General features: G+C 38.9%; 1 protein-coding gene across 1 annotated transcript in view; it reads right to left on the reverse strand.

Moving 5' to 3' along the window:
* lmo4a (LIM domain only 4a) overlaps window positions 1-19,419 on the reverse strand; it is a 37,410-nt gene extending 17,991 nt beyond the window's left edge. The window contains exons 1-2 of the mRNA XM_049604409.1: window positions 19,092-19,419; window positions 2,877-3,124 (exon numbers count right to left, since the gene is read on the reverse strand). Of these exons, the coding sequence (XP_049460366.1) occupies window positions 2,877-3,118 (242 nt within the window). The 5' untranslated portion in view covers window positions 3,119-3,124; window positions 19,092-19,419. The remainder of the gene's footprint in view (window positions 1-2,876; window positions 3,125-19,091) is intronic.
* Window positions 19,420-20,199: the final 780 nt, after the last annotated feature.

Genomic DNA, 20,199 nt, shown 5'->3' on the forward strand with positions numbered 1-20,199 from the left:
AGCTTTCAACATCCAGCCTGGCATTTGCCCCGGACATGTGGGCACCCACAAAATCTCCATCTGTCTTACACCAATCTGCCACACAGACACTAAATGCACAGGCACAAGCTCACACACACATATACGTTTACCATTACCATGTTTACTATATCATTTTTAACCTGACCTTTAACATTTGCTTTCATTTCGGAATAATTCCCTCAATGTTGGTTCCCTCCCTCCCTGCTCTGTTTATCTCTGTCACAGACAAAATATGTTACTCAGCTTCACTAATGAGGCAAAATATGTGTTTGCATACTAAATTTAGACCATGAATAAACGAGGTACAGAATGCGTACAGTATGAATAGGTTTAATGATCACAAACAGGATCATTACTTTCTGCAGAGAGGTTTTGATGTGGTAAGACCGTAAATGCGGAAAGGCTTAACAGGGTTCTTTGTTTTTGAAGAACAGCATTTTTCCAGAATTCTGATTGGCTGCATTCATATATCCTGCAATGTGGTGTCCATTTTGCTCTCACTGTAGCGTTCTATTCCCTTACATGTAGGTCTCTTCGAGCAGCCCTCTCCTGTTTATCAGCGTCACATTTGACTCTCAAGGCTTGGTAAAGCTGCAAGGCATCATTTAATCAACATTTGATAGACGTAAGCAAACTGCGTTGCATGCAACAAATGTAACCAGCTAACCATGCTAGCATCAAACAGTGTATTTCTTATATGTTGGTATTCATTTAGTGAACTTTTCAGTTTGTTTATACTTTGGGCTTTTTGGTGGAAGAGAAGCCTGTAACAATGGGAGCAATATTCGAATCTTACACTACTGAAAATAAAAGAAGACAATGAGAGCAGGTCCTAAAACTATTCTACCTCAGCTAAATGTTAAAACTTTTTTGATGAAATGTAAGTGTTCTATGTAAGTTGCATTATTCATTCATTCATTTTTGGGAGTTGTAAAAGACCACAAATTATGCTGGAAACCACATATAAACCCCGTAAAGTCAAATTTGTAAAAGTCTGTTGAAGTGTAAAACACAAAAACTACAAAACAAAATACATCCTCAATCCAATTTCATCATATCATTCATATATTACCTACTGTGTGGAGGTCTGGGGAAGCACATACAAAACAATCACAAATCCATTTTTTTTGCTACAGAAGAACACTATAAGAATCATAGACAGAGCTGATTATCATGAGGCAACTAACAAATTATTTATAAACTCACATGCTCTCAATCTTAGAGATTTGGTGGACTTTAAAACTGCACAATTAATGTATTAAGTAAAAAATAAGATGCTGCCAGACTGTACCCAGAAGTTGTTCCAAATTAGAGATTATACAACAGTTAGTTTGGAACGAGTAATTTGATTGGACGAGAGGCATTCAATGAGTGCTGATATAGAGTACAACATCACTGGGACATGTAACAGTAACATCACTCTGCTCACAGGTGTTATAAATATAAATACAACTGTTAATTAACCAACTGTCACACTCGCTACATTGACGCAAACTAACACTATGGACTATATACACCGACCTATAATTGTCTTTGGCACGAGGCCACAGCCGTGACGATATACAGTACAACATCACTCCCTCTCGTGTGATATTGCTTAAGTGTCAGCATGTCAAAGGAACTTGTATGTTTATAAAAACACATATTTAGAACAAATGCAAAACAAAGATGTGTAACAGTCAAATGAGTTAATGGGTGGAGTAGCTTTGAATAGGAAATGAAAATGTGTCCAAAACTTGATGAATTAAGATGATTAACAAATAAAAAACCAAGTTATGAACGCCAGTGTGTATATGGATATTTGTTTGGGACTTAAGGATATATATAATATATTGTGTTTTGCTCATTTCTTCATTCTCATTGTATAAAACTACAGAGAACAGTACAAAACTGTTCACCGACAAAGGGTGGGTGCAATAAGCGGAGACTTCAGCCTACACCTTTTTGGTTGAATTGTCTTTTGCTAGACATGTTTTCCTCACAAATACAAAATGCTAACATTATCAGCATAAGCCTATGATATATCACATAACATATATTAGCCTAGCAGCTAGTAGACTTTACTCATATGAAGCCAGGGTAAACCACAGACAAGATTTAAAATGCTATTTAGTGAAGGCTTTATTGTCTTTACAATTTATTAATTCCTATCAACGAAATAAACATTTAAAAAAGCTTAATTTCCACTGAGAGAAATGGTTTCAGCTGACAAAAATAAACTATGCTATGGCGTAGGGTATGTGTCTACACAAAACCAATATTGTAGGTGAGCTGTCTATTAAACGCAGGAGTCTAAAGCCTACTGAACTCTTTGTCAGTGATGTGTTTGAGAATAACCAATTGTGAAGAATTACTAGTAGCATGATTTTTTGTAGTTAGTAGGGGAAATTAATTTTTTTTCACTCTTTTGTCTTATACACACAGGCCCAAAAATACACACACAAGCACAAACAGGTCCTGTATATGCATTAAGGCGGTTCAGTGCCTTGTTCAAGGGCACCTCAGCAGTGCTCAGGAGGCGAACTGGCATCTCTCCAGCTTCCAGTAGAGGCACCATACTCAGCCCATACAGGGACTTGAACAAGCGACCCTCCGGTTCTCAAGTCAAGTCCCTATGGACTGAGCTACTGCCGCCATTTCTTATGCATGTATCCCTTTTTTGACTTTAGAACTTAAGAAAACTAATTCAAATCACTGGTAAACTTAGTTTAGACATGTGATGCTGTCAGTTTTGGGAATGTTACTTTTAAAATGCATTAAGTTACAGATTAATAGTCACCCTATTAAAATATAATAAGTAATGTAACTGTTTTCTGACATTTTTATGGCTCACTGCAAAGATCAGCAGGGCTCACCTGATGTAGTCGTTCTTGCAGAGGATCATGCCTCCTTTGCTGTAGCAGGTGCTGCTGTATTCGCCCAGCTGAGCATGGCAGCAGGAGCACTTGAGGCACCGTGTGTGCCAGTACCGCTCCATGGAGAAGAGCAGGAAGCGGTCTGCGATTCGACCTCCACATCCTGCACATAGCCTGCCCGCTGTCCCTCCGCCACCGCCCATCACTGCCACCGCGGGTGCCTCCACCCTGCTGTTCACCATAGCAACCTGAAGACAGGGCAAGGAGGAAAGTGAAGAGGACAAACAGTTGAGGCAGGACAGTGGAAAGAGAAGTGGAAACAACTGAAATAAATACATGGCACCCTATGAAAAGCTCCAAACTAATTACTTATCTAAAATTAATGTCCGCAATCATCCTTATCCTTGTAAAAATGTTTGTCTGAATGTAGGTCGATATAATATTGTTTATCAAAATTTGGTATTGACCTAACACACTAGTGTGTTTATGTGTGTGTAGTTGACACAATTTTAAAAGTTTTTCAGGAGTTGTTTTTTTTTTTTTTTTTTTTTTAAAATCAGTACAAAAAGTTAATTTAGGTGACTAAATTGTTATTGTGATCAGCAAAGTAGACTTAAAACTACAACTTATCATGCAAGCCTACTAAGGCTGTATAATATCTGTGAGTTATTATAGATAAATAAACATAAATTGTATAATTATTTTCTTAAAATCATTTATTTTTCTGTTACTCATGGCGCTGACCCAATCGCTGAACAGTCGAGAAGCACTCCGACCTGACTCAAATTTTGTCTGTTGAATCTCTGCAGTTCTTCTGGCCTCAGTCATTGTTCAAAGAGCAACAGAATAACAGCGTGGAAAACTGTACACTTTACAAACTAAGTCTGTGATACGCTATTATTATCATTTTGAGACCATTTTATGCCACTGATATAATGAGAATGTGGCACTGGAACTGGAATATGAAAAACAGGAACATATTTTGTTAAAGTTACAATGTGTAATTTACGTGGTCGTTTATTAGCAAATATCAACTATTGCTTTCATAAATATATATTTACTAAAGTGTAATGCAATTCACATACAAATGGAAGCTTTCTCGTAGGCTTAGAATGATTTCTCTATATTTACACAGGCAGGGCGCGGTATGCTGGAGGTTGCCTTCTTGCGTCGCCGTATTTGAATTCAGTGGCCGAAAGGGATATACGCGCTTCGCCTTTCGCGTTTACCTAGAACTTGCCGTCACTGGAGACGGTTAAGGTGAAGATGAATCCGGAGCACTTCTGCGTGAACATGCTTTGTACTTTTATGATTCTGTCGCACTTTAAATGGAGGACCACACAAATGTTTTGCCCGGTAAGAGGGAAACCATGCCACCAAATAAAAGAAAAAGATCAGATAAGCGAGGACGGGACAAAATGCGAGTGAATATCGGCGTTGCTCATTACAGGTGGAAAGAACTCCTGTTGAAGAACACTCTGGAAATGCATATATTATAATCGTACCAACCTATATTTGCTGCACTGTGCCGTGACTATCACATAAATGTGTTTATACATTACTGTGCTAATGTTTGCTCGTGTTACCAAAACAATTAGAGATAAAACACTCCTAACATAACGTTATATCTCACAGATAACCAATATCTCACTGGTAAGCTATAACATATTGTAGCGCCTGCCAGGACGTGTGGAAAGGATGACGCAGTTATTCGGCAAACCACCCAAAACAACCAACAAACAAGAACTTAGCTGTAACTCCAACTGTGCACTCCTGCTCTCTCCTCCAACTCACTCATACACACACCAGCACCCGCACTCACACAGCTCTCATCCCCGTCACACTCGCACCCCGCCCCCCTACCTATACTCATTCAATCTCAAACATGCTATTAATTCACAGAACATTGACATTATAACAGAACATTTATTGCAGGGTCACTACAATATCGTAACATGATTTAGATTCCTAAATAAATATTCTCATCACTAGATAGGCCTACTCCTGAAAAACTTGATAAACTCGTGGATGATACCATCTCTGTCTGCGCAAGGCTTTTTGTCCTACGAGGCCACTGTCACTTACCCAACGGGAGGGGTGAGTGCGAGTGAGAGCTGCAATCTAGAATTTGCTTGCTGATGTCACTGTTACTCAACATTTTTACAAACTGAGGCTTTAATAAGTAATTTACACCGGTTAATATATACAAGAAAGTATATATAAAGTTACAGTACCTTTATAAGAGTAGCCCCAAGTAGCATCGCACTGCTTCTCTTGCCAAAAAGCCTATGGGATTTTTTTTCATTGGATTTTGAGTTATTGCAGAAAATAATCCCGTTTTGTTCAGTGAAATAATCTTCACAAGTAAACACCACATTCATTATTTTTCAAGCATAAATGCAACTGCCAGAAGTAAAAAGCTGACATTAGGCTATAAACCAACTACAACATACTTGCATGTTGTTGCCGCCACCACCACCACCAGTAAAGCCATGTTTGGCATGATGATATTCTGTAGTCTCATTTAGCCACCTGTTAGCAGCTGCCTTTTTAAAGTCACCTAAAAGCTAAAAAATTCACAGTGGGGTATTTACCGATGTTTAATGCCATAGAACGAAAAGTGAAAGTCTCTTAAGCTTGTGTTGACGACAGACCTTATTTCAGGCATCTAACCAAAAACCCATTCACTTTGAGATGAAGGAATGGGGAGTACAAAAATGCTTATTCATTTACGGACTTCAAGACTCATTCCTGGAGCACTCTATGTTGGCCAAGAAAACCCGCTGTTTATTCTGAAATTCGTAGGCCAACAAACATGCATGTAAACACAATGGGCAATATAGAGGTCAGCAAAAAGAAGGTCATATCCACATATCGTACGATAAGCGCATACTGTAATTATGTAAAAGTCTCAAGGTTAACTTAATGAAGCTCAGTGTAAGTTCAATCAGGAAGACTTTCTTTATGCTTTATCTGTTTAAATCAATTCTCTCTCTCTATCCCAATCTCACCGCTTCCTCCAATCAGCTGATTATTGGCGTTCCTTCTCCTAGATAGCCAATCAGAGTTCAGGACGAGCTTACTAAAGGCCCACTCCTCTTTACATCCACATCCTCAGTTTCCTCTTCATCTCATATCACCACTATTACTACCACTGGCTCCAAAGGGGGGGGGGCTCCCCCATCTACTACATCTTAATCGCCCTCCTGGAATATTTGACATCATGATGGGGTCTAATTGCCAAAGTCTTTTCATATTTCTCATACTTATCTTCAAATGTTTTGTTTAATTTGACCAACTGTCCAAAAGCCAAACATATTTGTTTTTTTAATGATGTAAAACATAAAAAGTAGAAAAACATCACACTGGAGAAGCTGAAATGTGAATGTTTGGTATTTTTTCTTTAATAAATGATTTGAATGAGAAGCCGACATTTACAGAGGCCCTAACTTAAACATCTAGGTAGGTCATGTGGGATCAACCCAAAAGTCTGGCTGTACCTGTGTAAAGACTTGAGAAGAAAACTTGAGAAGAAAACCAACAGCAAGTTTTCACATCTTATCCTCAGTACATTTACTGTGCTCAGAATTTAGAATTACAACAGACAGAAACACAGCTATGTCTTCCCAAATGTGGCTCTTGGCACCAGATCCAATCGATTGGTTTTGGAACTTCCTGGTAAAAAGCTTAGGGCTATTTACTTGTGGGGGCATGGGAATGTGAAACCCCAACAGGAAAACAAAAAAACACACACACACACACACACACACACACACACACACACACACACACACACACACACACACACACACACACACATTAGAGAGTTGCTTTTTTACACCAAACAAGTTCAAAGTTGTGTCCAACTGAAACAAAACCACACACGTGCTTTTTTGGGCCTGCAATAACTCTTATTTTAACTTGATAATATGTCCCAAGAGAAGGCTCTTTGAAGCTGTGCAGCATTGCTGCTCTATGACAGGATGCAGAGGCCTACACTTTCTGGAAATGAAGTTCATTTGATTCAGCTGCTAATTTCTTTATCATATCTTTTAACCGTTGCGGAAACAAAACCCAAACTTTTAGCAAATCCACTATAACATTATAATAGTAAAGTAGCTATAGCTGCTGGTGGAAACAGAGCTTAACATATGCCATCAGGCAACATTTACTGTATTTCTCTTTTCTTCATTTTTCCATTACAAAACTGAACTGATTTCATGCACAGCTGGGAGTAATATTGCTTTTGAATCACACTGAGTACAACCATAGCAGTGTGTGCTACTCAGCAATGAGTCAGCAACACTGCCTCTTCAGCCGCTTCCATGATTTATAATTAGCGCCAACAACAACATAAAATAATTGCAGGGCTAGATTTCATTTTCCAAATGAGCAACAGCAGCACAATTTGTCCTCTAGAGCGTCTAATTTCAGCAAGGGCATGTTTAGCTTTACAGCGAGCCTTCCCACAAGATTATTTGAGATTGCAGCAGCTGGTCCTCTGCAGTGAAGCAGACTGCCCTCAATACCCTCATTTTCTAGAGTAGACACCTGGCTCTAATCAGCCACAGGAACACCATGTTAAGAAGCCCAAGGCTGCATTAAAACCACAAACAGCCTCATGCACTGGGATCAAACCTCCCTGTTAGTGAAGGCTTATTCATGAATGAGCTGATCTTTTGAATGACTTGAAAAATTGAGTCCAACTGTCTAATTCACATATTTCACTTTTTACTATATTAGCAACAAATTCTCTTTTTAGAGCCTGAAATAATTTTAGGGGTTTCTAATATTTTGCCCTTTTTCAACATTTACAGTGCATATACAACAACAGCATGGGTAAAAATTAGATCACCCCCCACATGACCATCTGTGTATCAGTTACTCTGTTACATTGAATTCATGAAGAAAACCTTCTTGCATGCCTCCATGATGAACAAAGAATCCAAAAACAGAGACAGTATCTGGTGAATTGAAGTCATAGGGGTTAACAACAGCAAAACTATAAAATATCTGTTTACATACTTACACACAACTCACACAGGATAATCGAAGTCTCATTTATCCAACCATATGCTCAGTACTTCCCAAACTGACAGCCCATATCTACAGTGAACTAAACTAAAAGTGAAGCTTATCTATGCTCTCTTCAGAGCCAGACAACAGTGACAAAAACATTTAATTTTACCTCGCTGAACACTGGAGCTGCTGATCTACTGCTGCCTTGATCAGTTAGTTTGTGTGTGTTTTCTGTGACTTTGGTGTTTTAAAGGGTTAGTTCAGATTCACCGAGTCACAAAATAACACAAACAAACTAACTGATCAAGGCAGTGATAGACCAGCAGCTCCCGTGCTTAGTGCAACTCGGTCTCTTTTCAAAGTTGTTGAAAATTGCCTCTTGGTCAATGACTTCCTGTATCAGACACCGACGAAAAAAGCCGTCCTTTCACGTCTTCATGATACGTGGCTAGTCGCCATTATTGTTAAATGGTCCCTGGCAGTGGGAGCGTAAGTCCGAGTAGGGAAGGGTGGTCAGTAGGTCCACCAACAACTGACTTTCACTTGGGCGGCTGGTGTTCGCTTCCAGTACGATTGTAAAACCAAATCCTGTTTTTTTTCCTAAACCCAACCACCTGCTTTTGTTGCTTAAACCCAACCACATGCGTGTGTTGGCGAAATGTAACCACGTGTGTTTGTTGTTGAAGGAAAAAAAAACACCAATTCACAATGTTGTACCAACATAGTGCATTTATTTTGAAAGAAACTTTATGCCAACTGTACATTTCCTGTGAAAACAAAAGGTGTATATTTGCTTTTGCCATAAGCTCAGCATTAATGGAAAGCAGAACTGCAGGAAAATGTAGGCTACCCTCTGACTTACTGGTGTCAGATTTTAACTTTTATTTCAGCTTGCAGATTAAATAATTCATCATCATCATATTTGTTGGTTTCCTCACAAACTATTTATGTACCGCAGCATCCTAGTTGTTAACAGTCAGCATATTTGGGTTTCTAAAACCAGGATAAAGCTTATCCAGGATTTTGAGACCACGATATGGTAATTGCTTGCAAAATCACATAACTGAGCTACCCCAAAAACCCAATCGTAACCAGAATGTCCACATTATTGAATGCCTGCTGAATCCATTTCACACACATGAAAATGTTCCAATTTAATCAGTTGACAAGGACTATGTGAACACACCATAAACAACTGAGCAAAGCACAAAGGATTTTGGCAAACTGAAGGCCACAATGGGTACTAATGTTCACCAGATTCATGCATAAAAAGCAGAGCACCTTGACTGCATTTGGAGGAGTCTTTGAAATAGCCTTGCCAACCTGTTATGATAATAAGAGGTGTGAATGACAAGCAATTTGAGTGTGCTTTCACACCTAACCTGTTTGGTTTGGTTAAAATGAACTCTGGTCCGTTTGTGGGGTCAGTACGGTTCACTTTGGGTGACCAAAGCGACTAGAGCAGGTTCGGAGGGGAGTTAATACTCGTTTAACTTTACGGTAATGAGCTCTGACGCAGTTTAGTGACAACCAATCAGAATGCTGACGTGCTTCGATGAAGCAGGTCCCAGAGAACAAGCCATGTAACTTTGGTTCCTACAGCACACTTGTTCCGACAATGGATATCGAGAAGTTGATTACTTGCGTTTGCGCCCACTCAGTCCTTTATAATGTGTTGCTGTTTGGTTACAGAGACATAAATAAAAAGAATAAGGCTTGGGACCGCACTGCGGAGGTAGTTGGTTGGTCTGCTGAGTTTTAAAGTGTGTAATGTTAGTAATAGAGAAGAGAATTGCAGGCTAATGTTGCGACGTAGCATGCAAGTCTTCCTTGCTTGGTTTCAATGCTACAAAGCAAGGCATTTTATCAACACAGATTTCGCATAATGATATTAAAATACAGCAAACTATCCATCATAATTTCTTTAAATGTGCATTGTGCATATGCATTGTGCCATGCCACAGTTTTGCGCGCACCTTAAAAGTTTCTGTAGGCCAACTATGAGCTTTTTGACTGGACAACAGCAAGCAGCAACTACGCTGTTTTCAAGCCAGTAGTCCGCTTTGGGGCTTCTTTAAATTGACAAGCACGATCAAACGCTCAAATGATTCATGTGATGAGTGACTAAAACGAAAGCTGCCACAAATATTTTTGACAGTCGTGCTTCTTGGGTGTCAAACCACACGTTGACTCAATAATTCTTAGTTAATTTGTGTGTTCATCAAATAAACCTGTGCAATAATGTGAGACTTCCAGTATGTTATCAATATTTTCAGTGTAAGACTTGTTTTTCATTGTGCTTTTCCAAACAGTAGCATCCTACAACTTGCATCAACTGTACTGAGTTATTTTGAGTGAGTTTGTGATTAGTAAAGCAAAGCAGAACCTAGCAGATAGATGGACCTCCACAGATTCGCTGGTTGGGGAAGCTGTGCTAAAGACTACACTTGAATGAATAGTGAGCTTAAGTAAAAGCTGAACTACCTGGTTCTGTTACAAAAGGAATACTTCATTCAAAATCCCGTTGACATTTATAATAATGTAAATAACTACAAGTCTGTTCTTGGAACATAACCTTACTTAACAGTATATCATGTGATTTACTGCCTTTAACAAACAATATTTCCCATGAGCCCTTGAAATTTGTGAGCTGAACGTCAGCTTGAGAGATGAGTTGAGTCCACGAGTGAGTGGAGAGGCCAGGGACAGTTAAGACATGTCTGGTACTACAGCAGGACAGAAGGGACTCAACGATGTAGAAATTATTAGACAACAGAGAGTAGTACTAAAATTCAGGAAAATACCTTTAAAGACTGTTTGTTAATATTATGGATATGGACAAAACAATGAAAACAATGCTAAATGAGTGACTGCTTTGAGTTATGGCAGCTAGGCCACATGTGACTTAAGTGCAAGTTGAAAGTCGATAATTTTAGCCCCGTTTCCACCAACCAGTCCGGTACAGTTCAGTTCAGTTCCGTATGCATTTTTAACATTTCCACTCTGAAAAGTTGCGGATAGTACCGATAGAACTGTTCCTGACATCATCATTTTTAGTCACCCCTCTGTACAGAGCACACTGATCAGGTACAACTAAAAGGTGGAGCTAGAAACACTGCAGTCTGTTGATTGGTTAAAGGGCTGAGCTGTGGCTGTTTTTTTTTCCAGGCTTATGTAACCACTGTTCATTACATGGCAAGTTTTACATACATTAGTAAACTACAACTATTAAATGAAAGGATGTTACTGGGTCAACTGCCGGCAAATTTTAAGGTGGAACGTTAACTTGTAATGTTACTCAAAACATGTGCTGATGATGTGAATTCATAAACACATCTTAAATATCAATGACAACTTTGACCACTCCATTAGTTTTTATTGTCTCTCTTGGATGACATACACTAGTAATGAGTGGATCTTCAAGCGTTTAAAAATATCTATTAATTTCGACCGGATTATGTGAACTACATATGTTCTTATCTTCACTTTGACAACAACAAAAAGCATCGTGGAGTGTCATTCCTGTGGGCTATGGTAACACTAAACCCCTGAGCTTGCCTGAGAAGGACTAAATGCACAAACCTGCTATTTTTAAATATCCCATTAAGAGAGACTCTCACTCAGCCTGTTCTTTTTTGTTCTGAAAATGGCAGCGTCCAACTCTGTTCTGTGGACAATAAATATGTAGTGTAGACTTGTCTCTGTGTCACTGGTAATGAGGAAATACTGCAGGTGCTAGATCGAGCAGTGAGTGACAACAACCCCGCCCACATTTAAGAGAACTGTTTGCGGTGGAAATGCTAAATGGACCTAGGGTCTAGGTACCATGTCTGAAGGTTTACTCTTGATTCCACAGGTACCATGCTGAAAGTGTTTGGTGCAAACGGGGCTTTTGAGTTGGTATTCCAAACTTCCAATCTAAATGCATCTGCTCAGTGAAAACATGGAGACCTGCAGCTGATGTTTGAATGTCAAGTCTCTGAGCTTCACAAGCATCTGCAGAGGCCCTACATCCATTAACACAGGACCATTAGGGAAGAGAAACAACATAAAGAATTAGTCAACTATCTTGCTCATCTTTGCACATTAAAATGACATATAACAGCTAAAAATGTTGTAAATGGGTGCTGAGCCTAATAGAGAACCACCACCACTTGGAACCACCACAGCCAATAGCACACATGGTCTTGGGCATTCATTTTGAGGGAGATACACATGCTTGCAAATTCTGTGATCAAGCACTAAACAGCTGAATGGAAATGGCAAATATGTTTTTACAGCATGTTTCACAACACAAACACTACATAAAACACTACATAAAGTGAAAACTGATGAAAAGGTTATTCTCTGTATGGTTGTTGTTGTGACATTAGTGTGTTTATGTCGGCAAACTTGGGCTTGATGGAATTCCACTTTTCTGTGTCGGAGGTCATTTTATTCCGAGTTCCGAGTACAATGGATTGCAGTGTATACTTTAGCCAGAGCTGTGACATCAGAACATCAGCATATTCAGAGCACTGTTACAATCAGGACAGTGGTGTAGTGGAGGGTATGCTCAGGTATACGGGGTATACCCACTTGTTTTTCTATCCAGTGACAGTTTACCCACCTATCAGCTAAACAGCCATTGTAATATATAGGAGAGTATGCCCACTTCCTCATCGGTAACCTACCTATCTACCTAGTAATACACCCACCTCATCAACTACCACTACACCACTGAATCAGGAGCACTTTCACCAAACTAGATTTATACTGAGAACACAGGATGTCTGATGTCACCCTGTCCCTCAATGGACTTGCTATTTTTCCTCCATCTATTTCCTGTCTTCAGTGCCAGATTCCTTTGGGCGGCACATCACCAGCTATGAAATCAATTATCGGGCTGAGTCTGCATAATACAACTGCTTCCACCCTGTGAAATAAAGTGAGAGCAATTTTGGATGGATCAAACAGCTCATCCACCAACATGAAAACTTCTTCTACCTTGCAGTTTGTCTCTCCTGTTGTCATTCACTTGCAGTTATCACTAGCATCTATATAGATATGAACACTTCCTCTGTAGTTTCCAGGTGGTTGCTGGTAGAAGCAGTCTGGGTGCCCCATGCTTTGACATATAATGAAGTGTACAGCAGGAAAAAGCAACCAAAGAATATAAGAGACCTTGGATAATGGATCCAGATAACCTTCAACAGTAAACACAACATGGACACTAACAGTGAAACCTCAAACATTTCCTTTATCTTACAACAAGTTAAATATTCTTTGCCATGTGTGAAACTAATTGCAGAGCAGCAGCCAATGTAATCATCATGCAAACACCTGTGTTAATTCAAGACGTTCAAAGACATCTGCTGAATGGCTCTCTGATACAATTTTTGTCCACTTAAAATGCAAATCCTGCATTTAATCATCTTCTGCCACACAAAGCCTTGATGTGACTGACATACCGGTAAGTCTCAGGAAGTGGAAGCAGTGATGGTGATATTTTAGTGTAAACGAAGACTAAGAAACCATGATATGTATCTGAATCGATATCTAGGTTGGAGAGTTTAAAATAAGTAGTTCATGGCATGGGGGTAGGTAAAAAATCATTTAAGAACACAAAACAGGGTTTCCCTAACATTCATTTATTTTTGGCAGCCTGCCACAATTAAAACATCTGCTGCTACATATATATTTTCTATTTTTGTAGCTGGACCGTTCATTACAAGCACAATTGGAATATACAGTGGTGGAAAAAAGTTTTCGGACACCCCATGCATTTGTGAAATATTGCATTAAGAATCACTCTTAGGTCTTAAAGTGCAATTTCTTTTAGTACAGTCACAGCCAAAATACTAAATAAATCCTAAAAAAGCCATTACAAACTTAAAATTGATTGGTTCCATAAAAATACATAAGAAATTTTGAGTACTGGGTCATTTTGGTACCAGTGATGAAGGTCGTTCTTTTTATTAAAAGACAATTTTTGTTGCCAAGCTTCGTGTCTACATAAAGCCAGCACATTTGAAAGTTCTTCAGACACAAAAATGGCTAAAACAAGGAACCTAACGCAGGAAACACGCCTGAAGATAAAGATTCTCAGCCAGGAAGGGTACAGCTGCTGCCAGATAGCCAGGAAGTGCAGATGCAGTCCTTCAGCAGTTGGATACACTCTGCAGAAATACAGACGAACCAACAGCTTGGAAGACAAACCAAGATCTGGGCGTCCAAGGGTTTCTTCAGCAAGAAATGACCGCATCCTGATCCGCATGTGCAGGCAAAACCGCCGAATGACATCACAGGAGCTTCAGCAGCAGTGGTCAAACCAAACTGGTGTCCAGTGTTCCACCCGCACTGTCACGTGGCCGACTTTTAGATAATGGCTTAAGTTCCTACAAGTCTATAAAGAATCCCCTGATCAATGAGAGACAGAGGTTAGCCGTTCGTCGTTGGGCCCAGGCACACAAGAACTGGACAGCCAGGAATTGGAAGAAGATTTTGTGGTCAGATGAGTCCAGTTTCCAGCTTTATCTTCCTCCTACTAATGTGAGGGTACGCAGAAGGCCAGGTGAAGCATTATCTCCAGCATGTACAGTACCTACTGTCAAGCATGGTGGAGACAAGATTACCCCTCAACAGTGTGAAAGTCTCGTGGGGAACATGCCAGCCAGGATTAGAGCTCTACTACGTGCCAATGGCAGGGCTACTAAATATTAATTTGATGATGTGATGGTTTATTTATTTTTTGTTCAGTTTTGAACACATTCTCTGTTATTTGTTGACTTTGATACCGACAATGTTGAGAACTGACATATTGAAACTGTCAAGAATTTAGTTTTGTTAGTTTTTCTTGTAAACAATAAACAAAAAAATATAATTTGTATTTGTTTGTATCTGTCTAATGCAGCCACACCTTTTGAAACACAAAAAAGATTTTTCCACAAATATTTCATGGTAATATTTGAGATTGTGTAAAATTTTAAGGGTGTCCGAAAACTTTTTTCCACCACTGTATATACTATTCAGTTTTTTATAGCACCAAGTGCAGAGCGCACTCGAGGCAGAGACGGAGCAGGAAAACATCAGGCGCATTGAAAGTGAACCTTTACTGTTCATTCTGCTGGGTCTAAAAGTTTGCATTTGCTCGCAGCACCTGCTCCTCTCATCCATTGATCTGATCTGATCAGCTCTGAATGGGTCAACAGATCAATAATCCACCCTTCCATTCACAAACTGCTGCTGAGGAAAAAATGAACTCGTGGAGAGCTCCACCTGCGCTGCATCCATTTAGAGACGAGACACAGAATGATACAAAGGGACACTAGAGTTGCAGTGATATATGGGTTTCAAGGTATACTGTGATCTAAAAGTTTTCATATCGTGTACATTTGCTTATCTACGATATTAAAAAAAAATGCAACTGGATGTTGAATCTCTCCTTTAGTTAAGTTATTTAGGGGAGACTTTTTAAACACACTTTAAAATTTAAATTATAGTAAAAAAAAAAAAAAGTTTGTTCGAACAACAATAATCCTTCCATTTCTATTCCTTTAAGGGTCATTCTGACTGATAATAATATAAATTCTGTAATACCATAATACTGTGATATTTTCTGAGACAGTTTTCGTATTGTAAAAATGTCATACCACTGCAACCGTAAGGGACACGCAGACATTTTAGTTCGTAGTGGTCATCAGACCACCTTCAACCCCCCATCATCAGCTATCGCCACACATACACTCTAATTCTGATGGAAACACTGTAATACAGGACACAACTGCAATGCTATGTATGTAGAGAGTACTTGACTTAAATGTGTAATTCTTCTAGGCAGTACGCTTGACCATGCTGAATGCAGTCTACTTTAAAAAGTTCTAAAAAAAAAAAAAAAAAAAAAAAGGACTACCTTGACAATAATAAAAGAAAACAAATAACATATACCTCTAGTGTGGAGCAAGGCTAAAGAATTCATTCTCTGAGATCCTTCTCTTGACGTAGCTTTTATTACTAACAGGTAATCTAATGTGTGACTTGATTACATTCAAACTCCAATTAACTCAAACTCTAACTACAATTCTGTGATTGGTAAGATGCTCTAAAATTGAATTCCCCCTGGTATTTATAAAGTAATTCTTTTTATTTTTTTTCTATTAGGACTACTGTACTCCACATAGGAGCTTATCAAAGCATATATTAGGTCAAAGGCAGAAAAACACCACAGACAGACACTGACACACGAGGATGCCATCCACATTTCCAATGGTGTACGTTTTTTAAATGTTCCCTTTTTTATTACAACCTGCTACAACTTTAAATGCTACTAACACATTCATACTTCAGCAATAATAAATAATAATAACATACAAAATATAAACAATTCTGTATAATAAGTGTTTTCTCTTCTGAGTACGTTTTGCTGACTGCTATCTTTATTTCATCCATCTATTTACTGCCCTTACATGAGCCAATGCAAGTGCTAGTCACAGAGGCTGAAACCCCCTTTCCTGCTGCAGAATTGTTAGAGCTGCATCTGACAATATTTATTTATTTATTTATTTTTAACGAATGTGGACTGATGACACAAAACCTTGTGTTAAGTCTCACTCTGCTGCATACGATACAATTTTTAAGATCTTATAAATGTTTGTGACTTCCTGTTTAGATTGGTGATGAAAACTGTCTGACTTGACTTGGTGGACATATCCACCAGGTTGACCTATTATTAATGCACAAACTGAAGGAACTGACAGGATTACATTTCACTGGCATTGCATCTTATATGATGTCCAGTGACAAGTAAATTGACTGACTGACCATTTAGTTTTAATCACTATTGTTCCATCATGGTTAGATATCTGCCCCCTCCCCACCCAATAGAAAGGTGAGTGAATTAGCAGCTATTTGTATTCTGCTAATAAAGTGGCTGATGAAGCAGTCAATAAAAACAGGAGCTAATAATGAAGAGAAACACATTCCACTGCAGTCTGGACGCACTGACGAACTGCGTGCACTTTCAGGTTGACAGAGCCAATAATGGCTCATTTTCCCCAAACTGAATGCAACTGACTAATGCCCCTAACAAAGGGCTAACTGTACCATCATATTCCTGGAGTCCACGACAACAGTACTATCTTAATTAGCATAAAAAGGCATGGGTTTATGGGTACATTATGTATTAACAAAGCCTTATTTGAGTAGAGGTCTTATGAGGCCATGACATTGTGTGACACTTCTTTGTGTGAGTGATCCTGTAGTATAATTTATCAGATTGAGTAAATTATCATAGTATCTCTGACCCTTTAGGCATGCAGAGGTATGTGTTTCAAAGATGATGAACAGTCAGTGTCTCAGAGCTGACATAGTTTTATACATGTTATAAGATTAGCACTGAAAAGACGGCTGATTCGTTGCCAAACATTCTCTCAAATGTTACTCAAATGTGAGGATTTGCTGCTTTTCTCTGTTTTATATCCATGTGAACGCAAATCTCTTTTGCATTGCATTTGCAGATGTGGGATGAGCATTCATTTTCATTATTTCCTGAGAGAGATATTGATAATGTATGCTTTAATATTTGCTTAAAGGCTTGACTGATCACTCTTGTTAGCCATCTCCGGTCAACTTTGTTTTCCTGACATTTAGGTAATAACTTAGGCACTTTATGGTGGCAGTTGATAATCTTATTCACAGATGCTGATATGTGAAACTTTGTAAAATGACACCACTTTATTGGGTTACTACCTATTTCCTTCTCTCATAAAACATACACTAATTAAATCATGGATCCCCCACATAAAACACACACACACACACACACACACGCTCATCATATGAGGTATAATTAATAACCTCAGCTCATACAAGTCTAGGAAAGCTATGACTGAAAGCAGCAGAGACACTACAGTCTCCAGTGCTACAGAGAGTGATGGTCAGACTGGCACTGCACTGAGCTACATTCACTTTCTTTCTCTCGGTTTCATTAAAACTAGTCTCATTTTAATTAACACCAAGGGCATCAGTTCCTCTGGCAGTTGCCTACCACAGTTGCAGTCAAATTCAACAGATGCCCTTTCAGTACTGTAGACTCACATAAAGCAAGGAAGGCAGCACGCACAGAGAAAAATATTCATATTTTAAAATCTACAGTAACATGTTTGATAAGATGAAGAGAGTAGCTTTAAAAGAGAGGAACATTTAATTTTCCACCTCCCACCACCAGTACTAACCTATTATTATTACTATAATAATAATTAGCCTATTATGATTATTAAAAAGAAAGATAATCCAATAATGTTTTAAGCTATGGAGAGGGACTTATGTTTTTTATTTTGGCTTAGTCGAGGGGCATTCAAATGGTTGTATTTTGGATGCATTTCACTGCACAGGTTTGGAGGGCAAGTTTTCTTTAAAAAATTGCAACAGAAATCATCTTAGATTTTCACATTTCTGACAGTGCTTGGACACATCATGTGTGACAAATGCTTTCAAATCTGAGTTATGATAAATATATATAATGATATTGACATTTCATCAAAATCACTAAATTCTATGTCTCATTTGAAATTTGGCCAAAAATAGACCATTTGCACAAACTAACCAGCATGCATGACACGAGTGTCAAACCAAGGATGTTTTCAACTCCAGGATTTCGTCTTCAACTTTTAACTTTAAAACATCAAATGGTACATTTAAAAAAAAAAAAAAAAATCTAATAACTAATTTCAAGTGGAGGGAGGGTCATTTAGGGAAGCTCAAGAGAAAATATTTGTAACTTCAGCGAGGGTCAGAATAATGGCAATATTATTAATAGAAATAACAATCATTCCCAGCCACCCCCGCCTCTGATAAGTAAAGAACAGTCCCTTAGCTTAAAATGACCATACAGGGTAACCCTAACTTCAGCGATGGAAAATGGGAAAGCATAGTGTGGTGTCATTTTTAGACCAGCTAATAATGTTATTATTTTTTTATATTATTATTTCTACTACTACTTTTATTTCTACAAGCTGTAGTTAGACGAAATTTGCTATCATATTATGAAAAAATACGGCCGTCAATTTCCGTCGTGTGACATTAGCTAAGGGTAACAGTTACAGTTTGCAAATGTGGATACATAGTGGGAAGATAGAAGTGCGAAAGGGTGCAAGAAGTACGTTGGTTTATGGATATGTGTGGACTAAAGGTGCGCTGCAGTGACATGTATTCACTCACCTTACTGCTGTGAACTCGTCGAGCTGAACAGTTGATGAAATCGGCTGTTAACGTGAAGTCAGCCTCTCTCGCTTTCAGCTCAAGTAGAGCAAAGTGCCAGATGTTACAGAAAGACCCGTGAACTTCTCAGCTGCTATATTCTCCTCTCGCTCGTTTGTCTGTGCGGTGAAAAGCCGAACAACGTTGAATGCAACTCCTCTTCTCTTTTCCCATTACAGAGCTTTAGTCTGACTGTGGCTGTGGACGGACACCGACAGCTCACTGACAGCTTCGGTCCCTGCACGGCTTCTGTCTTTGTTCCTGGAGAGAGCGTAAAGAGCAGAGGTAAGTTGTCTTGAGTCATTTAAACAGATTTATAACTCCTCCTCTGACGCTGTGAAAGGGGGCGTGTCTCCCGCCTCTTGTCAGGATAATGGATGACTGCTGGGGAGAGTTTTGCCTACTTTAGGGTGTTCATATTAAGTCACAAAATCATCCTTGCAGCTGCAAGATCAGCAATGATTTTGTTTTTTTAAGCTTTAGAATAACGAACTCTCATTACCTGCTCATTATTGTTGGTGGGCGAAGTATTCAGATGCTTTTAATAAAAGTTGATGAAGGTCAAAAGCGGTTCTTTGCGTGGAAACATAGGACTTAAAGCTGCACTGATCAATATTTTTACATTAACAATGGCATGAATGTGTCATGTAAGCAGTGTCACTGGTAGTGACAAACCTACGACTCTGCATTTTGTGTTAAGGCTCATTTACACTCCCTTTACATACGAAAATATATTTGTTCATTTCAAAGGTTGTGACCATCACTGCCCACACACCTCCATGCATCCTTTATTTGGCATAGATACAGCCACTGGATGGCACTAAAGAGCAGAGTCAAAGATTTTTGACAACAACACACATGGCGATGACAATAGAGGAGGTCGTAATGAAATACCTTTTAACTGAGGTAGTGTTGTAGTCTGCGGTCATCTATCAGGCCTTTACACACATTGCAACACGTGGATGGAGAATTCTTTAATTATATTACGAATTTATTCTATTCTGCCGTTTTAAAACTGTCTTTGTCGTGTCCTATGTTTGTATCCCACTTGAATTATACTGCCCGCATG

Source organism: Epinephelus fuscoguttatus, linkage group LG18 (genome assembly GCF_011397635.1).
Source record: "Epinephelus fuscoguttatus linkage group LG18, E.fuscoguttatus.final_Chr_v1".
Classification (NCBI taxonomy): Eukaryota; Metazoa; Chordata; class Actinopteri; order Perciformes; family Serranidae; genus Epinephelus; species Epinephelus fuscoguttatus.